The 26,711-nt window shown below is 31.2% G+C and overlaps 1 protein-coding gene across 5 annotated transcripts in view; it reads left to right on the forward strand.

The window, feature by feature from the left end:
- Positions 1-26,308, forward strand: part of LOC143256342 (1-acylglycerol-3-phosphate O-acyltransferase Pnpla3-like) — a 47,316-nt gene extending 21,008 nt beyond the window's left edge. For 4 of the 5 annotated variants that reach the window (XM_076513437.1, XM_076513441.1, XM_076513439.1 and 1 more), the window contains 5 exons: positions 7,759-7,876; positions 17,819-18,001; positions 21,824-21,959; positions 24,025-24,144; positions 24,851-26,308. In XM_076513437.1, coding sequence (XP_076369552.1) covers positions 7,759-7,876; positions 17,819-18,001; positions 21,824-21,959; positions 24,025-24,144; positions 24,851-25,448 — 1,155 coding nt within the window. In that variant the 3' untranslated portion in view covers positions 25,449-26,308. The remainder of the gene's footprint in view (positions 1-7,758; positions 7,877-17,818; positions 18,002-21,823; positions 21,960-24,024; positions 24,145-24,850) is intronic. The other variant, XM_076513440.1, reaches the window with a different exon arrangement.
- The last annotated feature ends 403 nt before the right edge of the window (positions 26,309-26,711 follow it).

Below are 26,711 nucleotides of genomic sequence, written 5' to 3' on the forward strand. Positions count from 1 at the left end.
TATAACGATTATGGTTTGTCTGACCAGTGAAGATTTTATAGCAAGTAATTTATATTTAATTTTATACTTTTTGAAGGGGTGTTGGATAAAATGTGTTGTGTGCTATAACAGAAGAAATGTTCAAGATTTTTTTAAATATTGCCTTGTAGAATTAAGAACTAAAACATGTTAAAATATGGATTATTACATAAGATGTTATACTATATTACTTGGTATCAAAACTTTGAATACAAGACACTAAAACTTTGTGTAATGCATCGTAAAGGATACCTGTGGGGAGATAGTTAAATATTTACATGTTTTTGTGTTCTAGGTCTTACTGATTTCTCTATACATGGTTAAAGTTACAAGATTCTTGTAATAGTATTTCATATTCTACTCACACTCTCTGAGTTTTAAATCTTAAGATCAACATTTAAAGTTCAAGTAGTAGTTACTGCCCTGAAAAATAGATTGTTATCTTGTCCAATTCTTTAGAACATGTTGTCATTTAATGCTGTATGTGTGTTATAATACTTTCTTTAAAGTAAGTGCTTTCAAGTAAATGGTTCAAAAATGAATTACATTTTAAATTACACAAACCTTTTGCATATGTTAAAACAAAGTACTACATTTTATATTACACAAACCTTTTGCATATGTTAAAACAAAGTACTACATTTTATATTACCCAAACCTTTTGCATATGTTAAAACAAAGTACTATATTTTATATTACACAAACCTTTTGCATATGTTAAAACAAAGTATTCATTTTATATTACACAAACCTTTTGCATATGTTAAAACAAAGTACTACATTTTATATTACACAAACCTTTTGCATATGTTAAAACAAAGTACTATATTTTATATTACACAAACCTTTTGCATATGTTAAAACAAAGTACTATATTTTATATTACACAAACCTTTTGCATATGTTAAAACAAAGTACTATATTTTATATTACACAAACCTTTTGCATATGTTAAAACAAAGTACTATATTTTATATTACACAAACCTTTTGCATATGTTAAAACAAAGTATTCATTTTATATTACACAAACCTTTTGCATATGTTAAAACAAAGTACTATATTTTAAATTACACAAGTACCACATTTTATATTACACAAACCTTTTGCATATGTTAAAACAAAGTACCACATTTTATATTACACAAACCTTTTGCATATGTTAAAACAAAGTACCACATTTTATATTACACAAACCTTTTGCATATGTTAAAACAAAGTACTATATTTTATATTACACAAACCTTTTGCATATGTTAAAACAAAGTACTACATTTTATATTACACAAACCTTTTGCATATGTTAAAACAAAGTACTGTCTGGTTCTCTGGATAACTTATAAAAATCTACTTGTTAGGTAGCTCAACCTTTAAAAATTATATTTCGTTCAAACAGCCAAATGTTAAAAGTCTATTTTGACATGTTGACTCTTTATTTTATAAAATGGAAGTGGTGCATACTCCTCAGAATTCTGAGTGTAAAACGTATAAATATTTTTCATTGCACACTTTCATTTTTTGGCTGTTTATAGTTTGGTGGAGTTTATACTTTTAGTTTAATGTCATGCTGTATTTTTAGATGTGTCATTTGGAGTATTTTAAAGTTATTCTTGAACCATCTGTGGACATGACTGCTTTGTCATCCAACAAAAAATAGAAATTGTTTTTAGGTATGGTGTCATGGAAAACAGTCTGACATGAGCCATTCCAAATAAGTTTAAATTGAAAGAGAGTTCAGAGAAGAGTTCAGAGCAGATACTTGCAGGTCACCAAGATTTATAATAAAATTGCTTTGAATAATAATACATGACAATGAAATAAAAACATCTACCATATTACAAATAGGTATATATCTTGCTGACTAGTTCTGCTATTAATAATAAGAAATTTGACAAAACATCAATGAAAACTCTGTATTTTAAAACATATTTGCCTCCTGTTACACTGATAGCTATTGTCTGCCAGGGCTTCATCTTTTGTCCATCTAAGCATTGGTCTTATTTTTATTCTCATTTGTTTCGGTCTTTTATTCCTCACTCAGTTGTTCTTGACAATATTTGTCTTGTGTCGCTCTCCACCTATATGAGTGTGCTTTGGTACTGTATATAAACACCTTATTCAGATATTATCATCACTTTTATTCTCTACAAAGAGTCTCTAAGGGGTTTCCCAGTATTACAGTTGTTCAGGGGTACTATGAATGTTATCTGTGCTACCTCACTGGTTTCTGTAATAATAATTATAATAAAAAAAAGTATTTTATTGCATTTTGGCAAGCCGGTTTATGGTAAGATTTCTTCTCAGGTTATTATTGTTATTTCTGTCATGGAAGCCAACTACATCTCCTTTATCCAATTACAGGTATCTAGTGTTGCACAACAGTTAGGGATGTGGGGTCCTCTGAGGCTGCAACTGAGGGCAGTCCTTGACATTCTTGAGACAATGTAAGTTTGCTTTGGAATAAGCTGCTTTTGATTTGTTTTTCTCTTGATTCTTTGTCTTTTGCCCTTTTGTGTAGATTTTCAGTTTTCTATTCATCCACAGATAGTGGTTAATGCTGGAAGGTTTACTTCACAGTTACATGAAGTAACAGTCATGCTTTATCTGACACGTTTCCAGAATTTTATGATTTTAATCTACCACCACCAGGTGGAAGCATTTTCTGACTCAAATAATACATTTGCTTCTTAAATTTCCAGGTTCTAAAGGCAGATTTTGTAGTTAACCAGAATAGATCAATTTCCCCTGATGGGATAGGGTAGGTCTAAAATCTAACATTTTGTTTTTCTTTCACTTCACTTTATTGGAAGATCTGCAAGGTTGCTAACTTCCTTGATGATGAGCTGGATCCATTGTTAGCATGTATGTTGATTCAACTTTTGGCTTCTACATTCTTCCCTATTATTGTTTGAGTTTTGAATTTCATCAACTCCTACGAAGGGTCATAATTCTGCCCCAAATCATAGGTCCATCAGCCTGTTGGTACATTTGTACCCAAAATAAATTTTGTCAATATCTAAGGGTTTTGCTGTACTTGGGTTGAATTACCGGTGGCATCAGTGATAATTGTAGACCTCTACACTTTATGTGGGCTCAGCTCCAAGAATTTCTGGACGTGTGATAACCTTAACTATGGTTCCAGAGCACCAAATATGCTTGAGTCAGAATTAGATATTTAGTTCATATCTTCACCACCATTATCCACCCAACCTGTAGGGTTTCCATCTCCAGCAGATGATTGGGATTTGAAACTTGGTTTTAGGGCTATCAGTTTGGTAGATCTGGGGGTAGTAAGATAACAATGCTAATTATTCCTAGGCTTTATTCCTGTTGGTTGTTGGGCCTATGCAGACAGGAGATTGATGTTCAGTCATTAATCTTTATCATCTATATTAATGCCTAGAATCTCCAAGATTCACAAGTTACTTGTTCCTCAATGTGAGTTGACATTTTTTACTGAGATTGTAAATGTCCAAGTTTGTTGTAATTGGCTCCTAACTGCACATTGCCATTGTGTTGAAGCCCCACCACTGTTGGTGTTTGTTGTGCACATAGGTCAGGTACTACAGTTACAGGTTGTTACTTTCAGACTAACATTAGTTTCACATGTGTTTTGCCATATTGTACAAGTTTATTTCTTGTCACTTCCATTCCATTGCCCTTTGCACAAACCATTCCATGGATGACTGGTTTCTTCTGGCATCATCATGTCATTTGTCAGAATATCACATCTGGATTCTACTTTCAGAAGTAATCAAGACAGGTTTTATTTTCGGGGCTAATACATCCATGTTTGCTCCAGTTCAATGTACTCTGTCTGGGTATTTTTTATTTTTCATCTTGTTTCTCAGTCAGGTTCACCTGACTTCCAGATCAATACTGAAATAGGAAGCCAGACTATTATTCATCTCTCCATCTCCCACTGTACAGATGGTTCTTTCTCTCTGGAAATGTGGACCTTTGGGATGAAAGCACAAGAGATCCTTTTAATGGGCTTTATGCAACCAATAAATAATAAATATTGATCCACTGGTGTCATTTGTCAGGATTATTCTTCGATCTTGAGGGATTATTGAGCTGGGATACTACTATAATGTGAGTTTCACTACCTCATCATTGTCCAGAGTTCTATCTCATTATGCATGCTCTGCTTCTGGAATGGGGAACATGTACTAACAGTCAGGATATCCAGGGTCTAATCATGGATTAAAGAGGCTTTCCTACACAGTGTTTTAGTCTTTCTTGCTCTTCAACAGGTAATGTCTTGTTGTCTGGGCTTAATGAGAAAATCATTAGACTTCACTTTGATAATTTCGTGCTGGTGTGTCATCAAGGAGGCACTTGATTCAGGACTTCTTGTTTTCAATTTTTGAACCTCTTTTTCTTAGAGCTGTTCTAAATCATCTAATTAACTTGACATGTTTCATGAGTGATGCCTATGGTAGCAGGTCAGTTGTCTTAATTAAACAACAGAATAGATGCTACAACACAGTGTTCTGGCTCTCATTTTGTAACTCTGGTTGGTAGGTTGATCATTCACTACAATACCCAACTATTGACAGTTTGGTTTCCAGTACCTCATCTTCAGCTTTGGTAGTGGATGCATTCCATCAGGACAGGATGTGGTTACAATTTTAGGCCTTCTCTCCACTTCATACCACCCAAGGTACTAACTATAATTTGTTCCAACCAGTTGTCAGGTCCTATTGATGGCACCAGATTGATTGCTACATCATGGTTTCTGCTTCTACAGTACCTTCAGGAATGTCCATCTCTTTCTCTTCTTCTAAGCCTACTTCTGTGGAGGTAGTCATAACCTGACATGGTTCATTTGGCTATCCAGGAGATCAAGCTTTAGATATAGAAGTTATGCAGTCTGTTTCACAGCATCAAGATTTAATTTTTAAGATTGCCATGTATCTGTCTCAGTTTTTGCTTAGTCCAAGATGAATGTTCATCATCAGAAATGAGACACATGCTGGCAATGGTGTGTTTGAACCCTTTTCTATCAGACCATACCTCCTTTTTCTTACCTGAACTTTTAACTGAGATTTTTTTCACCATCTTCCACAATAGTCCTGTGTAAGGCAGCCTTATCAGTTGTAGTTCAGTTACAGCAACTACATATATTTTGAGTTTTCAGTGCTCTCTGGATTCCTCAAGTTGCTTTGGTAAATCACACCAATATAGAGAAATTTATGCAAGAATAATACCAATAATATAAAGTAAATTTAATTATGAATTTAGTTTTAAAAATCTTTTCAGGGGCTTGTAAAGGTCAGTAACTCCAGAATCAAGACTGATGCCATGTGGAGTTATAGTAGTTAACAATGTTACCCAGTAAGCTTCTTTAATTTCCCTGTTTCTGTTAGATGTAAAATTAGTTTCTTTACCAGTTAGTTTAATGTCTTCAAGAGAGTGTCCAGACATGTTAAAGTGCTTTTTAACTGGAATTTCTTTGTTTTGATTTTTGATTACTAAAATGTTCCCATATAGTTGTTTTGGTTTGACTCACATATTGGAAATTGTCTTTTTGACATTAGATTAAATGAATAATATTTTTTTTGTAGAGCAGATTATGGGTTTAGTTAGTGGTTTTGAACTGCTTTTGGTTGTCTTTATTGGAAAATTTGTTCATTTCCTGTATATGCAGATTTGGCATCACTTGTTATTGTAAAGACAACTTCCACCTAACATTGATTTAAAGTTTATTTAAACATACATTAAGTGTGAATACCAAGTTTTATTTGTTCTGAAAGAAATAAGCATTTGTGGCTTTCCTCATGTTGTCTTGTATCATTGTGTCAAGTTTGGTGTTGATAGATCAAGAAATGTGGAAATGTCTTAAGTAACAGATATGAAATGATAGATATACGACCTTGTATTATTTTCCACGACACACACAGTTTTTAATTTCTGAAAGAATTAGGGATTCTGGGACTCCACTTTAAATGTGTGCCTGCCTCTACAAATTTAAGTTATACAGTTATTAATTTTGATTTAATTATTATTCTTTGTGATGGTTAACTTTATCGTAATTTTGATTGATTGGTTGTTTTGACAGTTGAAAACATTAATAATCTGAAGGATTAATTTTGATATGTTGATTATTTTCTTGGCATTAATTGATGTAATATGTGCACATAAGAAACTGATTGAATAACCTAGCTCTCATTATTAGTAGATATAAGGGAAAGGTTTGATGTTTATCTCTTTTGACCATGTATTGCAATAAAGCTCTCAAGTAGTCAAGAAGAACATGAATATATAATGTTTCCACTATGACAGTGGGACAACAGCAGTGTTTTGAAAGATGTATCATCATTTGCTTTATATCAAGGCAAAAGTTATTATTGACACAGTGTGACTTAAATAACATTTGTTGTTCTTATGGCCTTTGCATTCCAACAAGCACAAATTGAAAACCAGAGCAAGGTATCCAAACGTTACAATGACCGTGAAATATAAAGGTGGATCTTGGCAGTTGGGCATGGTGATATACATCTTAAAGTGAAGACACTAGTCTGTTTAGATATCCCATACACTAATTATGTGGATTCTAGAGCAAGAATCTCTCAGTAGGGAATATTTAGAGGGTCCCTTTGATGGTTACTCATTTTTTAGGAATTTAGAGTGATATAAGGGATTGACTGAACAGGTATGTCCCTGATGGCTTTCACTTTAAAAATAGTTTATTGTCCTGTTGTCATGACCAGTATTTTCCCAGATCTTGAAAAGCTGTCAAGAGATGTTTCTGATGATGAGATACAAGAAGACAGTAGGAGAAGACAGTGTCTAAAGATAATGTTACTAAATTAGCTTTTGTTAATTTCAATAAATAATTATACTGAAGGATACAGCCATTGAATAGTAACCCAGGTATTTTGTACAGGGTTTCTAAGGTTGTCTGCTATAATTTACAGTTTCTAATACAGATATGTATAATTATGAATTGACTGGCTGTGAAATTTTTGAAACATTACAGCTACAGTGAATATACTGCTAGAGAGAGATTTGATTTTCTAATGAATTAAAAATTTAGTTTGATAAAGGAGTAACAGTGAAAGTTTCTATGTAGGATCTTTGTGCACAAATATTACTTTGGAAGAAGATTTTGTAAACCTTTTGCATGAGAATGGAGATGTAAGATTTAAGTATGCTTTCTAGAAATAATGAGGACTTGTAATGAAGGAATCTCATTCTTTACTTAATACCAACATGTCTAATAAAACTGATGGAATCAAGGTTAATACTATCATTTGCCATCAAGAAAATTATTGGTAGGAAAGTGAATTTTGGGCATGTGTATTACTGAAACTATGTTATTTGTAGCATTTGGTGATTGTTCAGTATATAAGTCACTTTTTACAAAATTTAATGATCAACATGAAAAGTCAGCTGTTTAATGTTTTTACTTAGAACCAGATCATAAACTGATTTAGAACATTTGTCAGTTGGAGAATAGAATTCAGTATCCTTTTCATATATAAAGACAGAATTTAATACTTAGCAATATCTAAGGTGTTATTTAACTTTAAATATTGTAGGTGCTGTTGTAAGTATATAGATGGTAGTTCTGTGTGTAACTTCTATGAATCAGATGGTGGCTCTTCATGTAACTTCTGTGAATTAGGTAGTAGCTCTGTGTGTAACTTCTATGAATTGTAGAGATTTCATGGAAGCACGTGTTACTCTATATAATGCTTGTTCTAAGGAACCGAATGTTATTTCTGTTTTCTAGATCACTCCCAGTAACTTGTATCGAGTTACAAGGATTCTTTTTCCTCCTCATCCAGATATATTAAGTAAGATGTGCCAACAAGGATTTGATGATGCCTTGAAGTTTCTACAAAGATATAGTAAGTGGGTTATTTCATTCTGTATAGAAAATATGTTAAGTATCAGGCAAAGTCTTTAAATTTCACAGTTGTAATTTCACTTTTTAATTTCTTCTGTGGCAGAATGTAAGTCATCTTTATTATTATTTGGTTATCAGGTTCTCAATATAAATCAAAAAAATTGTTGACACATTACATACTTATCCATATTTTCCTAACTAAACATACATAATATCGGCAAAAGCCAATCAGCACACTCAATTTGTTCTCCCCACAAAGAGTATTTCAGTACCAGTTACATTCATTTAACTGTTATTTAAAGTTTCTGCCAAAACAAAAATAAAAGAAAACTGGATTGATTTTTATGAATGCATTACTGAATAGTATCAGTGATGAGAGAAAATGTCGTGTTTTTGTTAACACATGGATTACTGTATACTTTATTTTTTTTATTTGAGAGGTAATTGTTAATTGTACAGGGTATGTACCAAGAAGTGAATGGTTCATTAATATACTTTTACTCATTAATTTACAATATAGTTAAATTTTAAGACTTCTGTGAATTCTAACTTGTATACAAGTTAGTTACATTTTAAGACTTGTGAATTCTAACTTGTATACAAGGTAGTTACATTTTAATACTTCTGTGAATTCTAACTTGTATACAAGGTAGTTACATTTTAATACTTCTGTGAATTCTAACTTGTATACAAGGTAGTTACATTTTAATACTTTTGTGAATTCTAACTTGTATGCAAGTTAGTTACATTTTAAGACTTGTGAATTCTAACCTGTATACAAGGTAGTTACATTTTAAGACTTGTGAATTCTAACTTGTATACAAGGTAGTTACATTTTAATACTTCTGTGAATTCTAACTTGTATACAAGGTAGTTACATTTTAATACTTTTGTGAATTCTAACTTGTATACAAAGTAGTTACATTTTAAGACTTGTGAATTCTAACTTGTATGCAAGTTAGTTACATTTTAAGACTTGTGAATTCTAACCTGTATACAAGGTAGTTACATTTTAAGACTTGTGAATTCTAACTTGTATACAAGGTAGTTACATTTTAATACTTCTGTGAATTCTAACTTGTATACAAGGTAGTTACATTTTAATACTTTTGTGAATTCTAACTTGTATACAAGTTAGTTACATTTTAAGACTTGTGAATTCTAACCTGTATACAAGGTAGTTACATTTTAAGACTTGTGAATTCTAACTTGTATACAAGGTAGTTACATTTTAAGACTTGTGAATTCTAACTTGTATACAAGGTAGTTACATTTTAATACTTTTGTGAATTCTAACTTGTATACAAAGTAGTTACATTTTAAGACTTGTGAATTCTAACTTGTATACAAAGTAGTTACATTTTAAGACTTGTGAATTCTAACTTGTATACAAAGTAGTTACATTTTAATACTTTTGTGAATTCTAACTTGTATACAAGGTAGTTACATTTTAAGACTTGTGAATTCTAACTTGTATACAAGGTAGTTACATTTTAAGACTTGTGAATTCTAACTTGTATACAAGGTAGTTACATTTTAAGACTTGTGAATTCTAACTTGTATACAAGGTAGTTACATTTTAATACTTCTGTGAATTCTAACTTGTATACAAGATAGTTACATTTTAAGACTTGTGAATTTTAACTTGTATACAAGTTAGTTACATTTTAAGACTTGTGAATTCTAACTTGTATACAAGGTAGTTACATTTTAAGACTTGTGAATTCTAACTTGTATACAAGGTAGTTACATTTTAAGACTTGTGAATTCTAACTTGTATACAAGGTAGTTACATTTTAAGACTTGTGAATTCTAACTTGTATACAAGGTAGTTACATTTTAAGACTTGTGAATTCTAACTTGTATACAAGGTAGTTACATTTTAATACTTCTGTGAATTCTAACTTGTATACAAGATAGTTACATTTTAAGACTTGTGAATTCTAACTTGTATACAAGTTAGTTACATTTTAAGACTTGTGAATTCTAACTTGTATACAAGGTAGTTACATTTTAAGACTTGTGAATTCTAACTTGTATACAAGGTAGTTACATTTTAAGACTTCTGTGAATTCTAACTTGTATACAAGGTAGTTACATTTTAAGACTTCTGTGAATTCTAACTTGTATACAAGGTAGTTACATTTTAAGACTTCTGTGAATTCTAACTTGTATACAAGGTAGTTACATTTTAAGACTTCTGTGAATTCTAACTTGTATATTGCTGCTTGTAATTCTTTATTTCCTCGGAATACCTAGTAGTTAGTTAGGCTAGGAAACCTTTAGAGAAAATAGTTAAATTTTGTCCAGAAACAAAAAAAAAAACTGAAAATGTATGTAATGTAAAGACATAAAGTTTCCCAGTTTTGAATCAGAATGACTTCATTTGGTACGTGCGAGATACCAGGGGATGTTGACACTGCTTGACAGAATGACTTCATTTGGTACGTGCGAGATACCAGGGGATGTTGACACTGCTTGACAGAATGACTTCATTAGGTACGTGCGAGATACCAGGGGATGTTGACGCTGCTTGACAGAATGACTTCATTTGGTACGTGCGAGATACCAGGGGATGTTGACACTGCTTGATTGTTGAAGGTACATGAAGTTGCACTGTGTATATGCATGGGTACAAAAATCATGACTGCCATTCAAAATTTAAAAAATAAAAACACAGTAGATGTAGAATATAAGTTTTATGTATTGTTTTAAAATTAAAGAATACAATCAGTTATTTAATACTTCATACTTTATATAAACCCATACACATGTAATGGAAATAATTATTACCAAAATAAGCATTTACTTTATCATACAGTGAGTTAATCTTGTGACTCGATTTCATACAGAACTCCTTATTTTCAAATATTTCTACTTGGCATCCATAGGCAAGAGTGACTTTTCTCTATTTTGAGTCTGGCTTGACCCCTGATGGACAGTATATTTTCTATGCATATGTTAATAGTTATTAAAGAAGTAGTTTTGTCATTCAGAGTTAAATTAGGTTAAAGAAGGTTTTCATATATGTTTTCTCTATCTCTTCTTTTGTTTATGTCAAGAATTTAATTTTTCACCATCCATCATGTATATTTATTTTTAATTCATCTTTTGCTGATTTGAGATAACCAGCTAAATGTTCTCTCCCTGCTTTGTGTGAAATATTTGTAGACACTGTTCTTTAATACTTTTGCATGCTCTACTGTAGAATAATTAGTTGAGGTTTAATGTTTCTACATTGCCATGCAGCTGTATATTCACTTTTTGTTTGGGTGTACTCTGGTGTGCATTTTCTAGAAATAGTCTTCTGTTCTCATAGTAAGTTACAACATTTTTTAATCTTAGTTAATTTTCTCTAAAACTAAAAATGCATAGTGTTAAGAATGCCTGTTTTCACTACGTCCTGCAGTGTAATTCTGGATGAATTTATCCGTGTTAGCATGTGTAATTTCTTTATTTGAAAGCATATCATTACTTCATTTTATTGTATGTCTCACTAGCAAGAGGTTATTTATAATTTTTCTGATAGTCATTTGTGAGAAAGTAAACCCTGCTTATTTTCCTCTACTGTACTGTAGCTCTGTTAGCCTTGGATTCATACTTATAGTGGTAGGAGCCTCTTAGTAGACTTAGAAAGTATTCATTGTGTGTATGGTCAGTTTCCTAGTAAGCATAGTACAGAGAAACTGTCATTTTGTGTTAGTAATCAGTATTCCTGATGAGTCTGTCATTTGAGCATCTGACCATCATATGTGCATGGTCAAAATTCATGGCAAGCATAATATTTGGGAATCTTTGACTGTTGTGTGAAATAAATAGCATCTGAGAACAATTTGGGCATGTACAGTTTTTAATTGTATAACTGTTGTGTGACAATACTGGCAGTTAAAGATTTTAGGCATTTTTTTCCTCCTGACCTATAAATGTAATTCTACAGGCTGTTCGAAAAGTCACTGTGCAGTTTTGTATGTTAATAAATATATTAACAGTGACTTTCCGAACACCCTGTAGTACTGAAGCATTTTATAATGTTTTAAACTGTACTGTAATCTATAAATATAAATATTGCTGTATCATTGGAAGTTTCATAATGTTGTGTTTTAAACTGTACTGTGATTTGTAAGTGTGAATATTTTTGTATTATTGGAAGTGTCTTGTAATTTCCAATACAGTATGTTACCTCCTCTCATGGGTAGAACTATTCTACTTTAGTGCTGCCATCTATATGTAAAAACATTTTTTACATGCTACAAGCTTTGAGCTTCCATGCACCCAACAACCAACATAGTTTATTGCAACTCCCACATAAATCAACCAACCCTCCACCAGTAGGAGTGCAACAAACACTTGTGACTCTATATTTGATTGTATGGAACTGTCACTTCTAACTTAGCATTAATCTGGTGATGTTTTTCAACTGTGCTCTATGAACTTGTTTATTTAATGTTTTTTCTGCAAACTAATGAGTTAATTATTCTTTTGTTCATTTTCTATAGTTATTGTTGTAGTAACTTACCTTAATTTGTGTTTATTGTTTTAAATTCTTCATCATTTATCACAAATTCAGGGTGGGAGTCTAAACTTAGGATTATTTGGCTATAATTCATTGGGAGATTGATCATTATGTGAGTCATCTTTCTTCTTCCCATAATATTAGACTTCCTTCTGAACCTGTTCTTGACAAAGAGGATTCTGATAGATTTTTCCTCCCTGTAACTACATTGCACCTTTTTGAGCCTCTCCTGTGGAATCTGGTAGACCTGACTCAGCCTCTTTGGATATGATTTCTCAGGTGTGTTCAGCTTAATTTCATACAGTTCTGTTCCTTACTTGTTATATTACACCCCTTCCTTAACATACCTTGTTTTCTCTCCTCCTTTTGACAATAGGGCTTATATTGAACATATTATTTTCCAGTTAAGAGCAGATGCTAACATACTTTACTCTCCATTATGATTTGGTTCGTCATCAGGCTGATTATCCCTTTCTTGACTCCCAGTAATTGGAATCACTTTTAGCTGTATGGGGGACTAACCCTAAAAATACTATTTCTTTATCCTACAAACAGTTTTCCCACCTTCATCTTACCTTTACAACTTTCATGTTGTACTGGTCCACCATTCACCTCTTTTCTGAGGTACTCCCCCAATCTCCAGAGGGGATTTTGGGATACACTTACACTAATTACTCCCATATTGGTGTGTTTGTTTTATGCAATCCTATTCATTCACATGTGGTTTCTTTGCTGTTGGGATTTTATTGGGAAAGATGCTTTCTTTTCACAAGTTTGTCTACTTTCCACTTATCTTTGTGAGATATAGACAGCTCCTTTTTTGTTTGTGGGATTTCATGATATAAAAGTCTGTTTAGTGTAGATATTATTCATTTATTTATCCTATGAATGAATATTTTATGATTATGTAGTAACAAGAGAGTTAGAAGCAATTATTTTAAAGTAAAGGTTATGAAAAGCTAAATTACATAATTCAGTAAGTGTTTGTGTTTGTAACTCATTGGTGTCTATGTTATCAAACGTCTTGTGAAATGTAGTAACAACAGAGTTAGAAGCACTTATTTTAAAGTATATATTATGACAAGTTTATTTACACAAATTGATAAGAGTTTCACTTTATGTTTGTAACTCATTAGTGGCAAGATTAAGAATGTTGCATGAAACTTGGTGATGTTAAGGATGTGGCAAACAGACGATAATGTAATAAACATACAAATAGTGTGAGATTAGCAGGAAAAATAGACAGAGTAAACAAAAAGTCACGTAAGAGACATTTTGACAGAGAAGGCAAGCCTAACAATTAATATAGTCCTAATGGTTGAGATATATATTAGTAGTGTTGGAAGAGATGAGAGGAATAGTTTATTTCATCAAAGATAATTCTAATTTGATTAAATATGTCCATGTGTACTTTGACAAAACATAGAAATTTGTTTGAAATAGGCCTGAAAGTAAAGAAGCAGATGATTTTGGAACAAAAGTGGTAACTTGACAAAACATAGATGAACTCTGATAGTTTGATGATAATAATAGAGAAAAACAGTCTAGCTTCTTAACTGAAATTCTAAAGCAATTGAATAAGCCTAAGTGGAATTTTGACAAGAAGAAGAAAATTATATAATGTTTTTGAAACAACCTGTAGCGTAAATAATTCATTGTACATATATTTAACTAGTTCTGAATACACACACACACACACACATATTGAGAACAAGTGGAGCTAGTGCTGTCATTTTACTGTCAACAAGTGACAGAAATCTAATGTAGAATAATGTTAGGGTTATTCCTATCCAAACTCTACTTGAATTTTAAATTATGATAATCCACATGTAATATCTTCCATTTGCCATAGTTAACACCCATCTTCCATTTATTTTCCCAACTCACTAAATGATCTAAATTAAATCCCTTTCTAAAGCAGCAGCATCCTCTTCACAGCCAGCAACACCCACGACCTTAATATTATCTATAAATTTAATTACTTCATTAACAATTTCTTCATCTAGGTCATTGATGTAAATCAAAGTAATTCATGGTGATGAGAAACCTGCTTGTAACTCAGGATGGCTGGTATTTGTATTAACACTTTTACTGATAAAGAGAATAAAGTAACTCAGGATGGCTGGTATTGGTATTAACACTTTTACTGATAAAGAGAATAAAGTAACTCAGGATGGCTGGTATTTGTATTAACACTTTTACTGATAAAGAGAATAAAGTAACTCAGGATGGCTGGTATTGGTATTAACACTTTTACTGATAAAGAGAATAATGTTTCAGGATGGCTGGTAAGGGTATTAACACTTTTACTGATAACGAGAGTAATGTAACTCAGGATGGCTGGTATTGGTATTAACACTTTTACTGATAAAGAGAATAATGTTTCAGGATGGCTGGTAAGGGTATTAACACTTTTACTGATAGAGAGTAATGTAACTCAGGATGGCTGGTATAGGTATTAACACTTTTACTAATAAAGAGAATAATGTTTCAGGATAGCTGGTATTGGTATTAACACTTTCACTGATAAAGAGAACAAAGTTTCAGGATGGCTGGTATGGGTGTTAACACTTTTACTAATAAAGAGAACAAAGTTTCAGGATGGCTGGTATGAGTATTAACACTTTTACTAATAAAGAGAGTTATGTTTCAGAATATCTGGTATGAGTATTAAGACTTTTACCAAAATAAAGAGAGTAATGTTTCAGGATATCTGGTATGTGTATTAACACTTTTATCAAAATAAAGAGAGTAATGTTTCAGAATATCTGGTATGTGTATTAACACTTTTATCAAAATAAAGAGAGTAATGTTTCAGGATATCTGGTATGTGTATTAACACTTTTATCAAAATAAAGAGAGTAATGTTTCAGGATATCTGGTATGAGTATTAAGACTTTTACCAAAATAAAGAGAGTAATGTTTCAGGATATCTGGTATGTGTATTAACACTTTTATCAAAATAAAGAGAGTAATGTTTTAGGATGGCTGGTATGAGTATTAAGACTTTTATCAAAATAAAGAGAGTAATGTTTCAGAATATCTGGTATGTGTATTAACACTTTTATCAAAATAAAGAGAGTAATGTTTCAGGATATCTGGTATGTGTATTAACACTTTTATCAAAATAAAGAGAGTAATGTTTCAGAATATCTGGTATGTGTATTAACACTTTTATCAAAATAAAGAGAGTAATGTTTCAGGATATCTGGTATGTGTATTAACACTTTTATCAAAATAAAGAGAGTAATGTTTCAGGATATCTGGTATGAGTATTAAGACTTTTACCAAAATAAAGAGAGTAATGTTTCAGGATATCTGGTATGTGTATTAACACTTTTATCAAAATAAAGAGAGTAATGTTTCAGGACAGCTGGTATGAGTATTAACACTTTTATCAAAATAAAGAGAGTAATGTTTCAGGAAGGCTGGTATGGGTATTAACACTTTTATCAAAATAAAGAGAGTAATGTTTCAGGAAGGCTGGTATGGGTATTAACACTTTTATCAAAATAAAGAGAGTAATGTTTCAGGAAGGCTGGTATGGGTATTAACACTTTTATCAAAATAAAGAGAGTAATGTTTCAGGAAGGCTGGTATGGGTATTAACACTTTTATCAAAATAAAGAGAGTAATGTTTCAGGAAGGCTGGTATGGGTATTAACACTTTTATCAAAATAAAGAGAGTAATGTTTTAGGACGGCTGGTATGAGTATTAAGACTTTTATCAAAATAAAGAGAGTAATGTTTCAGGATGGCTGGTATGAGTATTAAGACTTTTACCAAAATAAAGAGAGTAATGTTTCAGGATGGCTGGTATGAGTATTAACACTTTTATCAAAATAAAGAGAGTAATGTTTCAGGATGGCTGGTATGGGTATTAACACTTTTACTAATAAAGAGAATAATGTTTCAGGATGGCTGGTATGAGTATTAACACTTTTACTAATAAAGAGAATAATGTTTCAGGATGGCTGGTATGGGTATTAAGACTTTTATCAAAATAAAGAGAATAATGTTTCAGGATGGCTGGTATGGGTATTAACACTTTTACTAATAAAGAGAATAATGTTTCAGGATGGCTGGTATGAGTATTAACACTTTTACTAATAAAGAGAATAATGTTTCAGGATGGCTGGTATGGGTATTAACACTTTTACTAATAAAGAGAATAATGATTCAGGATGGCTGGTATGGGTATTAACACTTTTACTAATAAAGAGAATAATGTTTCAGAATGGCTGGTATGAGTATTAACACTTTTACTAATAAAGAGAATAATGTTTCAGAATGGCTGGTATGAGTATTAACACCTTTACCACAATAAAGCAGAGAACAATGTTTCAACATTCTTAGGTAATCCTTAGGTTAACAACAAGAAAGCTTGCAACTGACCATTACTGGGCACATCTAGGAATGAGAGTGTAAGTGGGAATGGAGTTGTGGAGGGTGTTGCAGTTAGATGTTAGGTTATTAATTAGTATAGGTATAAAGGTGTTCCTTTATATTGGTTTGATTTTGGTTTTAGTTGTTGTATTAATAAGGCTTCTTTGATTTTGTGTTTGTTTATATTTGTTTCCCTACTTAATATCTGGATGGTTTCTATGGTTATGTTGTGTTTATTTGATTTGCAAGTGTTCAAAAACATGTGAAGGTGATTATTTGTGTTATTTGAATCTGGTTTCTATTTTTCTGCTTGTTTCTCTAATATATAAATTGTGGCAGTTGGATTGTGTTTTATAAATAATGTAGAACTTTAGTTTGTACCTGGTTTTTGGATAAACTTTAGTGGTTACTGGAATGTTGTGTTTTGTTGCAAGTTTTTTCCACATGTTGGTTATTTTTTTGCTGATGTCAGGCACATATGGTATGCAACAGTATAAGGTTTGTAGTTTGTTGTATCTTGGGATTTATTATTGTATGTTTGTTGTTCATTGTGTTGTTGATCTATGTACGTGTGTATAATTTTTTTTCAATGACTTTGGGAGGAAATGTGTTGTTGTTGGTTAAGTGTTATTTTATTGGGTAACCATAGTTTTGTGGCTGTGTTTAGTTGCTTTATTATTATATTGAATTTTTGTTTTGTTTCATGTGCTGAGTCCCAGGTAATGTAGAGTCTAGTGTGGGTGATTTTCCTGTAGATTTCTATTTTGAATTGTGTATCGCTTCTTGTGATTTTGAGGCTAAGAAATGCTATTTGGTTAGTTTTTTTCCTGTTGACACGTGAACTTAATGTTGGGGTGTATAGAGTTAACATGGTTGAAAAACTAAGTGTGTGTTCTGTAAATGTGAAGATGGCCTAAGAAGGCCAAAACACTGTTCTCTGCTTTATTTTGGTAAAAGTGTTAATACAGCCATCTTTTGATACATGTTTACTTCAAGTGGATTTCTTGACATCACAAATTACTTTTTTATTTATGTTTGTTCTAGATCTGATATCTTGTATGAGGTGTCTAGAAGTACAGTCCAGTTTTACTGTAGCAGAAGCAGACTCTTCTACAGAGAATGACAGTATTGAAAATGAACTAGAACATGCATATGATGGTTGTGTAGACTGCCACTACCGTAAACAGATGGCACTGCTGGACAGTCTACCTGAGTCTGTGGTGAAAGGTAGAAAAAGACAATTTACTTACTTTTCTTTTAATGAATTTCAGCTAAATGTATAATGAAAATACATGTGTGAGAAAAGGTTTGATAAAGCAGGAAGTACTGTAAAAAAAAGTCAGCCACTGTGTTGTATTTTTTATTATTTTCTTGTTAATTGTTATAAATTAACTGTGTCATACAATAATTTTTATACACTGTTCTATCAAGAAAAGTTTTAAGAAACTTTAATATAATAAAATAATAATATTTTCTAGATCAGAGAGGGTACCAGTAATATACCTTTTTTGTTTGTTTTTTAATTCTTACAATGGAAATATTTGACAAATTCAATTAAAATTAACACAAGTTTGCTAAGTGCTTTTAGATTCTGCTATATAAAATTCATGTAGCTTGATCTTGTATTTCTGTAACTTTTAGATTGGGAAATTACAAACTGTTGTTCTGGTACAGTTTTAAAAAACCCATTAAAATAGTGCTGTTTCTCTCAGGATTTAATTTTGTTTATTACTGCTAAAAGTTTCAGTTTTAATGTCTCTAGTATTACTTCTCATTAACATTTTTCTTTTGATGCTTTGTTTTGGGATTATTGTGTTCAGGAGAACTGCTACAGATAGTCCTTGAGTAGCTCTGTGTGAATACCCAAAAACAGTTTTGCTAGTTCTTGTGTTCAGAACAGCACTACAGATAGTTTTGGAGTATCTCTGTGTGAATACACAAAAAGAAACTGTTTTGCCGGTTGTAGTATTCACCACTGTTGACTATAAATCTTAAAATACACAGTAAATCTGATAAAGATTTATTTTTGACTTAGAATTTAACCATTCTAAATGGTATTTATTTATTGTGAAACTTACTCTAGTAAAGAAAAAGACATTTTTAAAAATGAAGTAAATGTATGGATGGCTAATATTAAATTATTCAAAAACAGTGTTAAAAGATAGTATGGTCAGCAGTACATCATACCTATATAATAAAATGGACAAGCATTAACATATAGTAATATGTAAAACAATTCGATCACAATTGAGTTTAGGTTATCCTGTTCATTCTTCTACACTGTATACAGGGATGATGTAAATGCTATCTGTACTGTCTTGTTTCTATTGTTTTTGAATGATTGATATTAGCCAGCTTTACATCTGCTTCCTTGTTTGAAAAGGTTTTCTTTGCTTGGTATTTTTGTTTTGATTTTAATGCTTTATTTCAATAGATATAGGAAGGTTGTATTTGTAACAAAGTTCCACATATTATGAGTTTCCAACTATAATATTTATTCTTTATCTGTTATTTGTTGATAAATCATGTTTAACCCTGTAATTTAGCATTTTAAAGGAACACCAAATTTCAAGAAATAATAGTAATGTAATTTACAATGTCATTTAAAAAATGTCTATGAATTATTAATACTTATAAAAGCAGATGCTCTATTTTAAACTGTCAAATCAGTGAAATTGATTGACGCTATTGTTTTGATTTTTTGGAAATCAGTGTTGATTTTATTTGTATTTTTAACTTTAATCATAGTCTTAGTCACAGAGGGTTTGATGGAGTCATTCTCTTAGTTTATTTCACAACAACGAGGAGTAATAAAATACAGATACGGTCATATAATTGTGGTGATGGAATTCTGATGTAGGATTATATGATAATACAATACATTTTCTCCTTAGCCTCATATCGGTCTGCTAACTATATTGATAAATAAATTGATCAGTTAGTAGTCTTGTCTTATGAAGAATTTTAATTTGACATACCTGTAGGTTCAGAGAACTATAAATATGCAAATCAAGTATAGGAAAATGAATTATTTAGAGAAAGTATTCCTGTTTTTATTCAAACATAGGAAACTATGCCTATTAAAATTATCATCAAAGAATTTAAAAACACTGGAAAGTAAGTTTTGTTTAGACCATGCTTGTAAGGAAAAGAACAATGGAGCCCAAAATATTTTTGTTAATATTTTGAAAGAGATGTGTGGTCCTATCTTCCATATATTAGTAAATAGCACATTCACAAGATAAGAACCTTGTATCTTCTCTTCAGTATTCTCTCTTGTTGTTATTGTGTATTTCCATCTTCATAATAGTACCTAAACAGAAGATTAAAAAAACAACTGTAGAATACCTTTGAATGGTATTTTTGGTAAAGTAACTGCTAAGTTTTTGACCACTATTAATGGTTTTACATTTCACAGTAGCAGTAAACTTTATTTCAGTCCAATGAATCTGTCTATGGTTTTGTTTAACATCTTGTAAAGAACTGGTGAGAGTGTAATAGTTATAAAGTTTGTAGTTTGTCCAGTGTTGGTGGTTTTGTGTTTATGGTACCATTGAACATTGTTTTAGTTCAAAGGAATCTGTCTGTGGTTTTGTTAATTTTGTAAACAACTGGTGAGAGTATAATAGTTACAAAGTTTGCAGTTTGTCCAGTATTGGTGGTTTTGTGTTTATGGTACCATTGAACATTGTTTTAGTTCAAAGGAATCTGTCTGTGGTTTTGTTAATTTTGTAAACAACTGGTGAGAGTATAATAGTTACAAAGTTTGCAGTTTGTCCAGTATTGGTGGTTTTGTGTTTATGGTACCATTGAACATTGTTTTAGTTCAAAGGAATCTGTCTGTGGTTTTGTTAATTTTGTAAACAACTGGTGAGAGTATAATAGTTACAAAGTTTGCAGTTTGTCCAGTATTGGTGGTTTTGTGTTTATGGTACCAGTAAACCTCATTTCAGTCCAATGAATGTGTGGGGTTTTGTTGAACATCTTTTAAACAACTGATGTCAATATAATGGTTAAAAAGTGTGGAGTTTTTTACCACTTTTGGTTTTGTAGTAGAATCTGCTTTTATGAACTAGGTAGAGTGAACCGATTTGCTAGGAGTTAGCTGACTTCATAATGTTCAGTGGTTACTAACAATCTTTTCATGTTTGAGCTCACAGAACATTAAGTTAATGAAGAAGGGTTGCTCACTTGGTTTCTGTTTGCACTAACAGTTTGTGTCTGTGACATGTTAATATATGCTTATTGGTAGGTTTTGACCTGTTAACTATCAAGCCTCTGTTAACTTTCGTTATTCTATCATTTATCTCTTGTAGTTTATGTACGTCCAACTAAAAGGCTCAGGTCTTTTCTTTATTGATAGAAAGTGTTTTTAAACACAACCTGTATTATTACTGAAGAACTTTTGAAAGTCACTGACAACACCTCTTGTGTCTATAATTATGTAAGTCAGATTGGTAGAACATTCCTGAATCAAGAATGTTTCCTCTGTTGAATGTTAGTGGCATCTCTAAACAATAATTGTTTTATTTACTAGTTAGCATTATTGCTAACTCTTTATATGGCTTGATTTGACTAACTTTGAATGTTATATGTACTTAAAGAAAGTAATCACAGAAACGTACACAATTAACATGTAAAGAGAGAACTAGACAGTGTTGTAGCTTTGTACACAAACGTATTGAATGTGATATTCAATGTGTAGCATGTTAACTGTATCTGAGTATGAGACTCGATGCATTTGTTAAATTGTATTTATTCAACATTGTTAACAGATTAGTTTGTTTATTATTCTGCAAGTTAAGTTTTCAAGCAGAAAGGTTGAAAATTATAGTGAATATATAATATGAATTTTGAACAGTACTTTAAGAAAAATGAGTCAGTATAAGCCTATCCTTTAATTTGCAACACTTTTATTCTTTAAGCTTAATAATATTACATTTAAACTACAGATAATATTGTTTTATATCAGAAAATGTTGATGCAAATGCTGTCTGAACGTATAAGAAAATAGTCTTTTATAAGTTTATTTTATAACTTTTCTGACAGCCATAAAGAATGCTAGTGACCAAGTTAACAAAGGTGTGATTAACTGGTTATTTCGTCACCAGCCGGTCAAGGTCTTGTCATTTTTGTCACTTCCTTATGTGCTGCCTGTAGACATTGTAATTGTTATATTTTTCAAGTAGGTATCATGCTATAAAAATATTAGATATGTTTGTACAGAATAAAAATAACTTTATTTTAAGCATTACATGAATTGTCTGTTGTTTTTTAAGTTGTACTGCTTTCTTTTCTAATATTTTGTTTAAAAAATAAATGTGTACATGAAATTGTTTGCTGTTGTAATTCATCAAAGACTGTATGTATATGCATTAAAATTATTAGAAGTTCAAACATTTTAAGTTTTGCATTTTCAAAATAGCGATAGCATATGTGTTGTTTTCTCTCACATTCTGTGAACTCTGAACTTGTATAGCTGTGACAACTTAGCACTGTTCATTATTTTATTGTGTCAGTATTTACATTGACTTTCATCTAGTAGTTTTTGCTCTTTAGTTGTATTTTTGTTTTCTTAAGGTATTGATCCTTTTGTAATTTCCTGAAAATTACTTTATATTTTGAGTGCATTCCTTCTCTGTTTTTTGAGAATATTTCTTGCCCATTCAGTGTATTTTGTGTTAATAATTACTGATCTTAATATCCAATTAAACATATGTGAAGGTTGTTTCTACAGTAGTAGATGTATATCAAGTTGTGGAACAACTTATAATGTTAATATACAAGTTAAAATATGACAGTACAGATAGCTCAGTAAATGTATATCAAGTTGTGGAACAACTTATAATGTTAATATACAAGTTAAAATATGACAGTACAGATAGCTCAGTAAATGTATATCAAGTTGTGGAACAACTTATAATGTTAATATACAAGTTAAAATATGACAGTACAGATAGCTCAGTAAATGTATATCAAGTTGTGGAACAACTTATAATGTTAATATACAAGTTAAAATATGACAGTACAGATAGCTCAGTAAATGTATATCAAGTTGTGGAACAACTTATAATGTTAATATACAAGTTAAAATATGACAGTACAGATAGCTCAGTAAATGTATATCAAGTTGTGGAACAACTTATAATGTTAATATACAAGTTAAAATATGACAGTACAGATAGCTCAGTAAATGTATATCAAGTTGTGGAACAACTTATAATGTTAATATACAAGTTAAAATATGACAGTACAGATAGCTCAGTAAATGTATATCAAGTTGTGGAACAACTTATAATGTTAATATACAAGTTAAAATATGACAGTACAGATAGCTCAGTAAATGTATATCAAGTTGTGGAACAACTTATAATGTTAATATACAAGTTAAAATATGACAGTACAGATAGCTCAGTAAATGTATATCAAGTTGTGGAACAACTTATAATGTTAATATACAAGTTAAAATATGACAGTACAGATAGCTCAGTAAATGTATATCAAGTTGTGGAACAACTTATAATGTTAATATACAAGTTAAAATATGACAGTACAGATAGCTCAGTAAATGTATATCAAGTTGTGGAACAACTTATAATGTTAATATACAAGTTAAAATATGACAGTACAGATAGCTCAGTAAATGTATATCAAGTTGTGGAACAACTTATAATGTTAATATACAAGTTAAAATATGACAGTACAGATAGCTCAGTAAATTACTCTTTAGTAACTAACAATCCTGCATTGACAGCTGGCTACTTTCAGTTTTTGATGATTATCTATCTGCTTAACTGAGCAGCAGATTTAGCTGTTGTTGACTGTTTCACTTGTTTTCCTGGTCTGTAGGTTCAGCTCTTGTTGATTGTTTCACTTGTTTTCCTGGTCTGTAGGTTCAGCTCTTGTTGATTGTTTCACTTGTTTTCCTGGTCTGTAGGATTAGCTCTTGTTGATTGTTTCACTTGTTTTCCTGGTCTGTAGGTTCAGCTCTTGTTGATCGATTTGGTCAGTGAATTCTGCTTGTGGTGACAGCTTTACTTTCTTTATTACACCTCATATCTTGTTTAGTGTTCTCATTAACAACTTTTTGTCATATTGTTTTTTAGACATGCATGAATGCTTCATTTTATTTATATAAAATGTTATCTGTGTGATTCCTGACAAAACTTCTTTCTTGAATACATTTGTCTCTCTCTCTCTGTGTAAATGTTAAAACAGTTTAATTCAGTTTATCTGATTTCATCTGCTAGGTTATGGCAGTTAATGCCCACTTTGCAGAAGGAACTACAAAAGAACTTGAAAAAAGTCTTGAACACTTTGAATTTAGTCATTAATAGGTTGAACAAGAACAGGCATATGTACAGTGCAAAGTGAGTATCCTATTACTGAGGCTTTACAAGTGTTTAACTTTTATGTTTAATTATGACTATCACTATGATTTTATAAATATATTTTTTATGTTATACCATTTTCATATCTGTATGATTGTATCTTTTGTTTCTGTGGTACTATATAAAGTCTATACACTAGGTTTTTATATCACTTGTGTGTTGAACTGTTCCCATAGTTTAATGATTGTAGTTTTTTCTTTAGGATACTGTATGTGCAAGGGTTTATGTCATTCTTGTGTTTTATACTATTATGGTGTATAATATTCTGGTACTGTAGTTTTCATGCCAGTATTATAATGTATAATATTCTGGTACTGTAGTTTTTGTGCCAGTATTATGGTGTACAGTATTCTGGTATCGTAGTTTACATGCCAGTATTAAAGTGTGTAATATTTTGTTACTGTAGTTTCTATAGTATACTGTTTTTGTGGTGTTTATCTTAGATTTGATATTACAGTTTTCATTCTGTTTTGATGCCGTGGACTGACTCACTGTCTCACTGGTGGTATCACTTTTTATCTTACTTCATTTATAGGAGTAAATACTAAAATTGCATGGTTTTATAATTTTAAATGATAACTTTGCACAAGCCTCATTGTTTTGTTTTTTAACCAGTACTCTAGAAGTCTTAGTAGTTTAGTTTTTTTTTGTCAGATTACTATAATTTATTGTTACCCTGTTTTAGGTTTTCTTGCCAGCTAGCTATTACTGAATACGATTACAACAGAGATGAAGAAACTTTAGCTTACCCTACTTGTCACCAGTCTTTGAAGAGCAATGAAGCCTTTTCCAGTAAGCTTGTAAATGATCTCGAACTAGGTCGTGTCAAGAGAAAGTCGTATGCTGGTCTACAAGGTAACCCATTGCCTATAAAGCACCAGAGACGACGATCCATTGAAACTGACATGTACGTCCCAGAACGGGTGATCAGTACTATGAACTTGGGTTTCACAGTCAATTTAGAAAACACCGTTGAGACCTCCAAAAGTAAAAAACAAAATGTTATGGATGCCTTTAAATCTTTTGGTAGAGACCACAGTGAGTTCAATGCTATTGATATTACAAACAAAGCCTTAAGCTGGGATCTAAGTAAGTACCAAGGTAGTATTGATCCACAAAATGGTGATAACTTTGAGCACATTCTTGAAACCACCTCAAAACATGAAGCTCTCATGGCTTTCTATTACATGGATGAGAAAATGCAAGTAAAAGTGACTGAGATTTTTAACATCAATGATTCTACCAGTAAACCAGTGACTGGATATGGTTCAGTATGGAAGTAGTTTTAAATATGAGTAATGTAAGAATGACAGAAAGTTTAAAATAACATTATTTGTCTCAAGAAGAAAGGGAAAGAACATGTTGCAGCATGCAATGGAGAAGTTTGTACTGATTCTAAGTTTAATATAAAGAAATCTGTTATTCAGGGTAATTTATAGATTTTATTTCCTTAAGATAATTTTGTGATTATGTACAGTTATATATATAAATATATACATATATATTATGTACAGTTATATATATACATTTCAACTAAGAACTTTGTATAAGTGTAGAAATCTACAGATTTTATGTCATGTAAGTTTTCTTTTTATTGGTTTTTTTTAATGGAAGGACTTCTTACTGTTTAAGTATAGAAATGTATGTTAAATTGCTATTTATAACATATTTCTCTTCTGATAATTTAGTTTGACTTCCAAATGTGTTAATTACAATTCTAAAGCTTTTTTTACCTATTGACATATATCATAAAAAATGCTGTTCTAAAAGATTGTGTTAAAAAAGTTACAAAAATTAAAGGAGTTTCAGTTAACATGTACTTTTGAAAACAATGTGCCTGCTCTGGTGGCTAAGGGTTTATAATACTAACAGTTTTGATACCCGTGGTGGGCAGAACACAGATAGTTCATTGTGCCACTTTGTTCTTGACAGCAAACAATAAAAACAGTTTATTTTTTAGTTTCTGTATCCTTGCTTTCAAATTCATCATATATTTGTTTATGAATTGTATGACATTCCTAAAGACACATTATAGTTGTGTGTTACTGTGAAGTTTAAGTAGTTATGTAAAGTTGTTGATTTCTGTGGCTCTGTTAGTAAATGAACAGATGGTTAATATTAAATGGATATATTGTCAATATTAGCTTGTAGTGAATGGAAATATGGTCAGTTTTTTCACCACATTGTAACATCATCACCATTTTGAATTGGTAAAAACCAACATTTATGGGAAGAATAGCTCAGTATGAGGAATAACTTTCAGAATGTTCAACAGACTGGTTTTTAATTCACTTGATTTACATGATTATTTTATTGGATTAGTTATATTACCAATAGAACCTGGGTTATATATTCAGATGTACAACACAAAGGACCAGAATTATATTCATATGCACTGCACACAGAACCATGGTTATATGAGCAGTTGGTATACTTGATCTGACAGTATGCTGTAATTTGAAAAAGTGAAGTGCCTTAGCCTGATTAAATTACCAAATATGTATTTAAATTTGTGTTTGTGATAAAGACCAGAAATATCTGTTTGT

The sequence above is a fragment of the Tachypleus tridentatus genome, chromosome 7 (genome assembly GCF_004210375.1).
Source record: "Tachypleus tridentatus isolate NWPU-2018 chromosome 7, ASM421037v1, whole genome shotgun sequence".
In the NCBI taxonomy this organism is placed as follows: domain Eukaryota; kingdom Metazoa; phylum Arthropoda; class Merostomata; order Xiphosura; family Limulidae; genus Tachypleus; species Tachypleus tridentatus.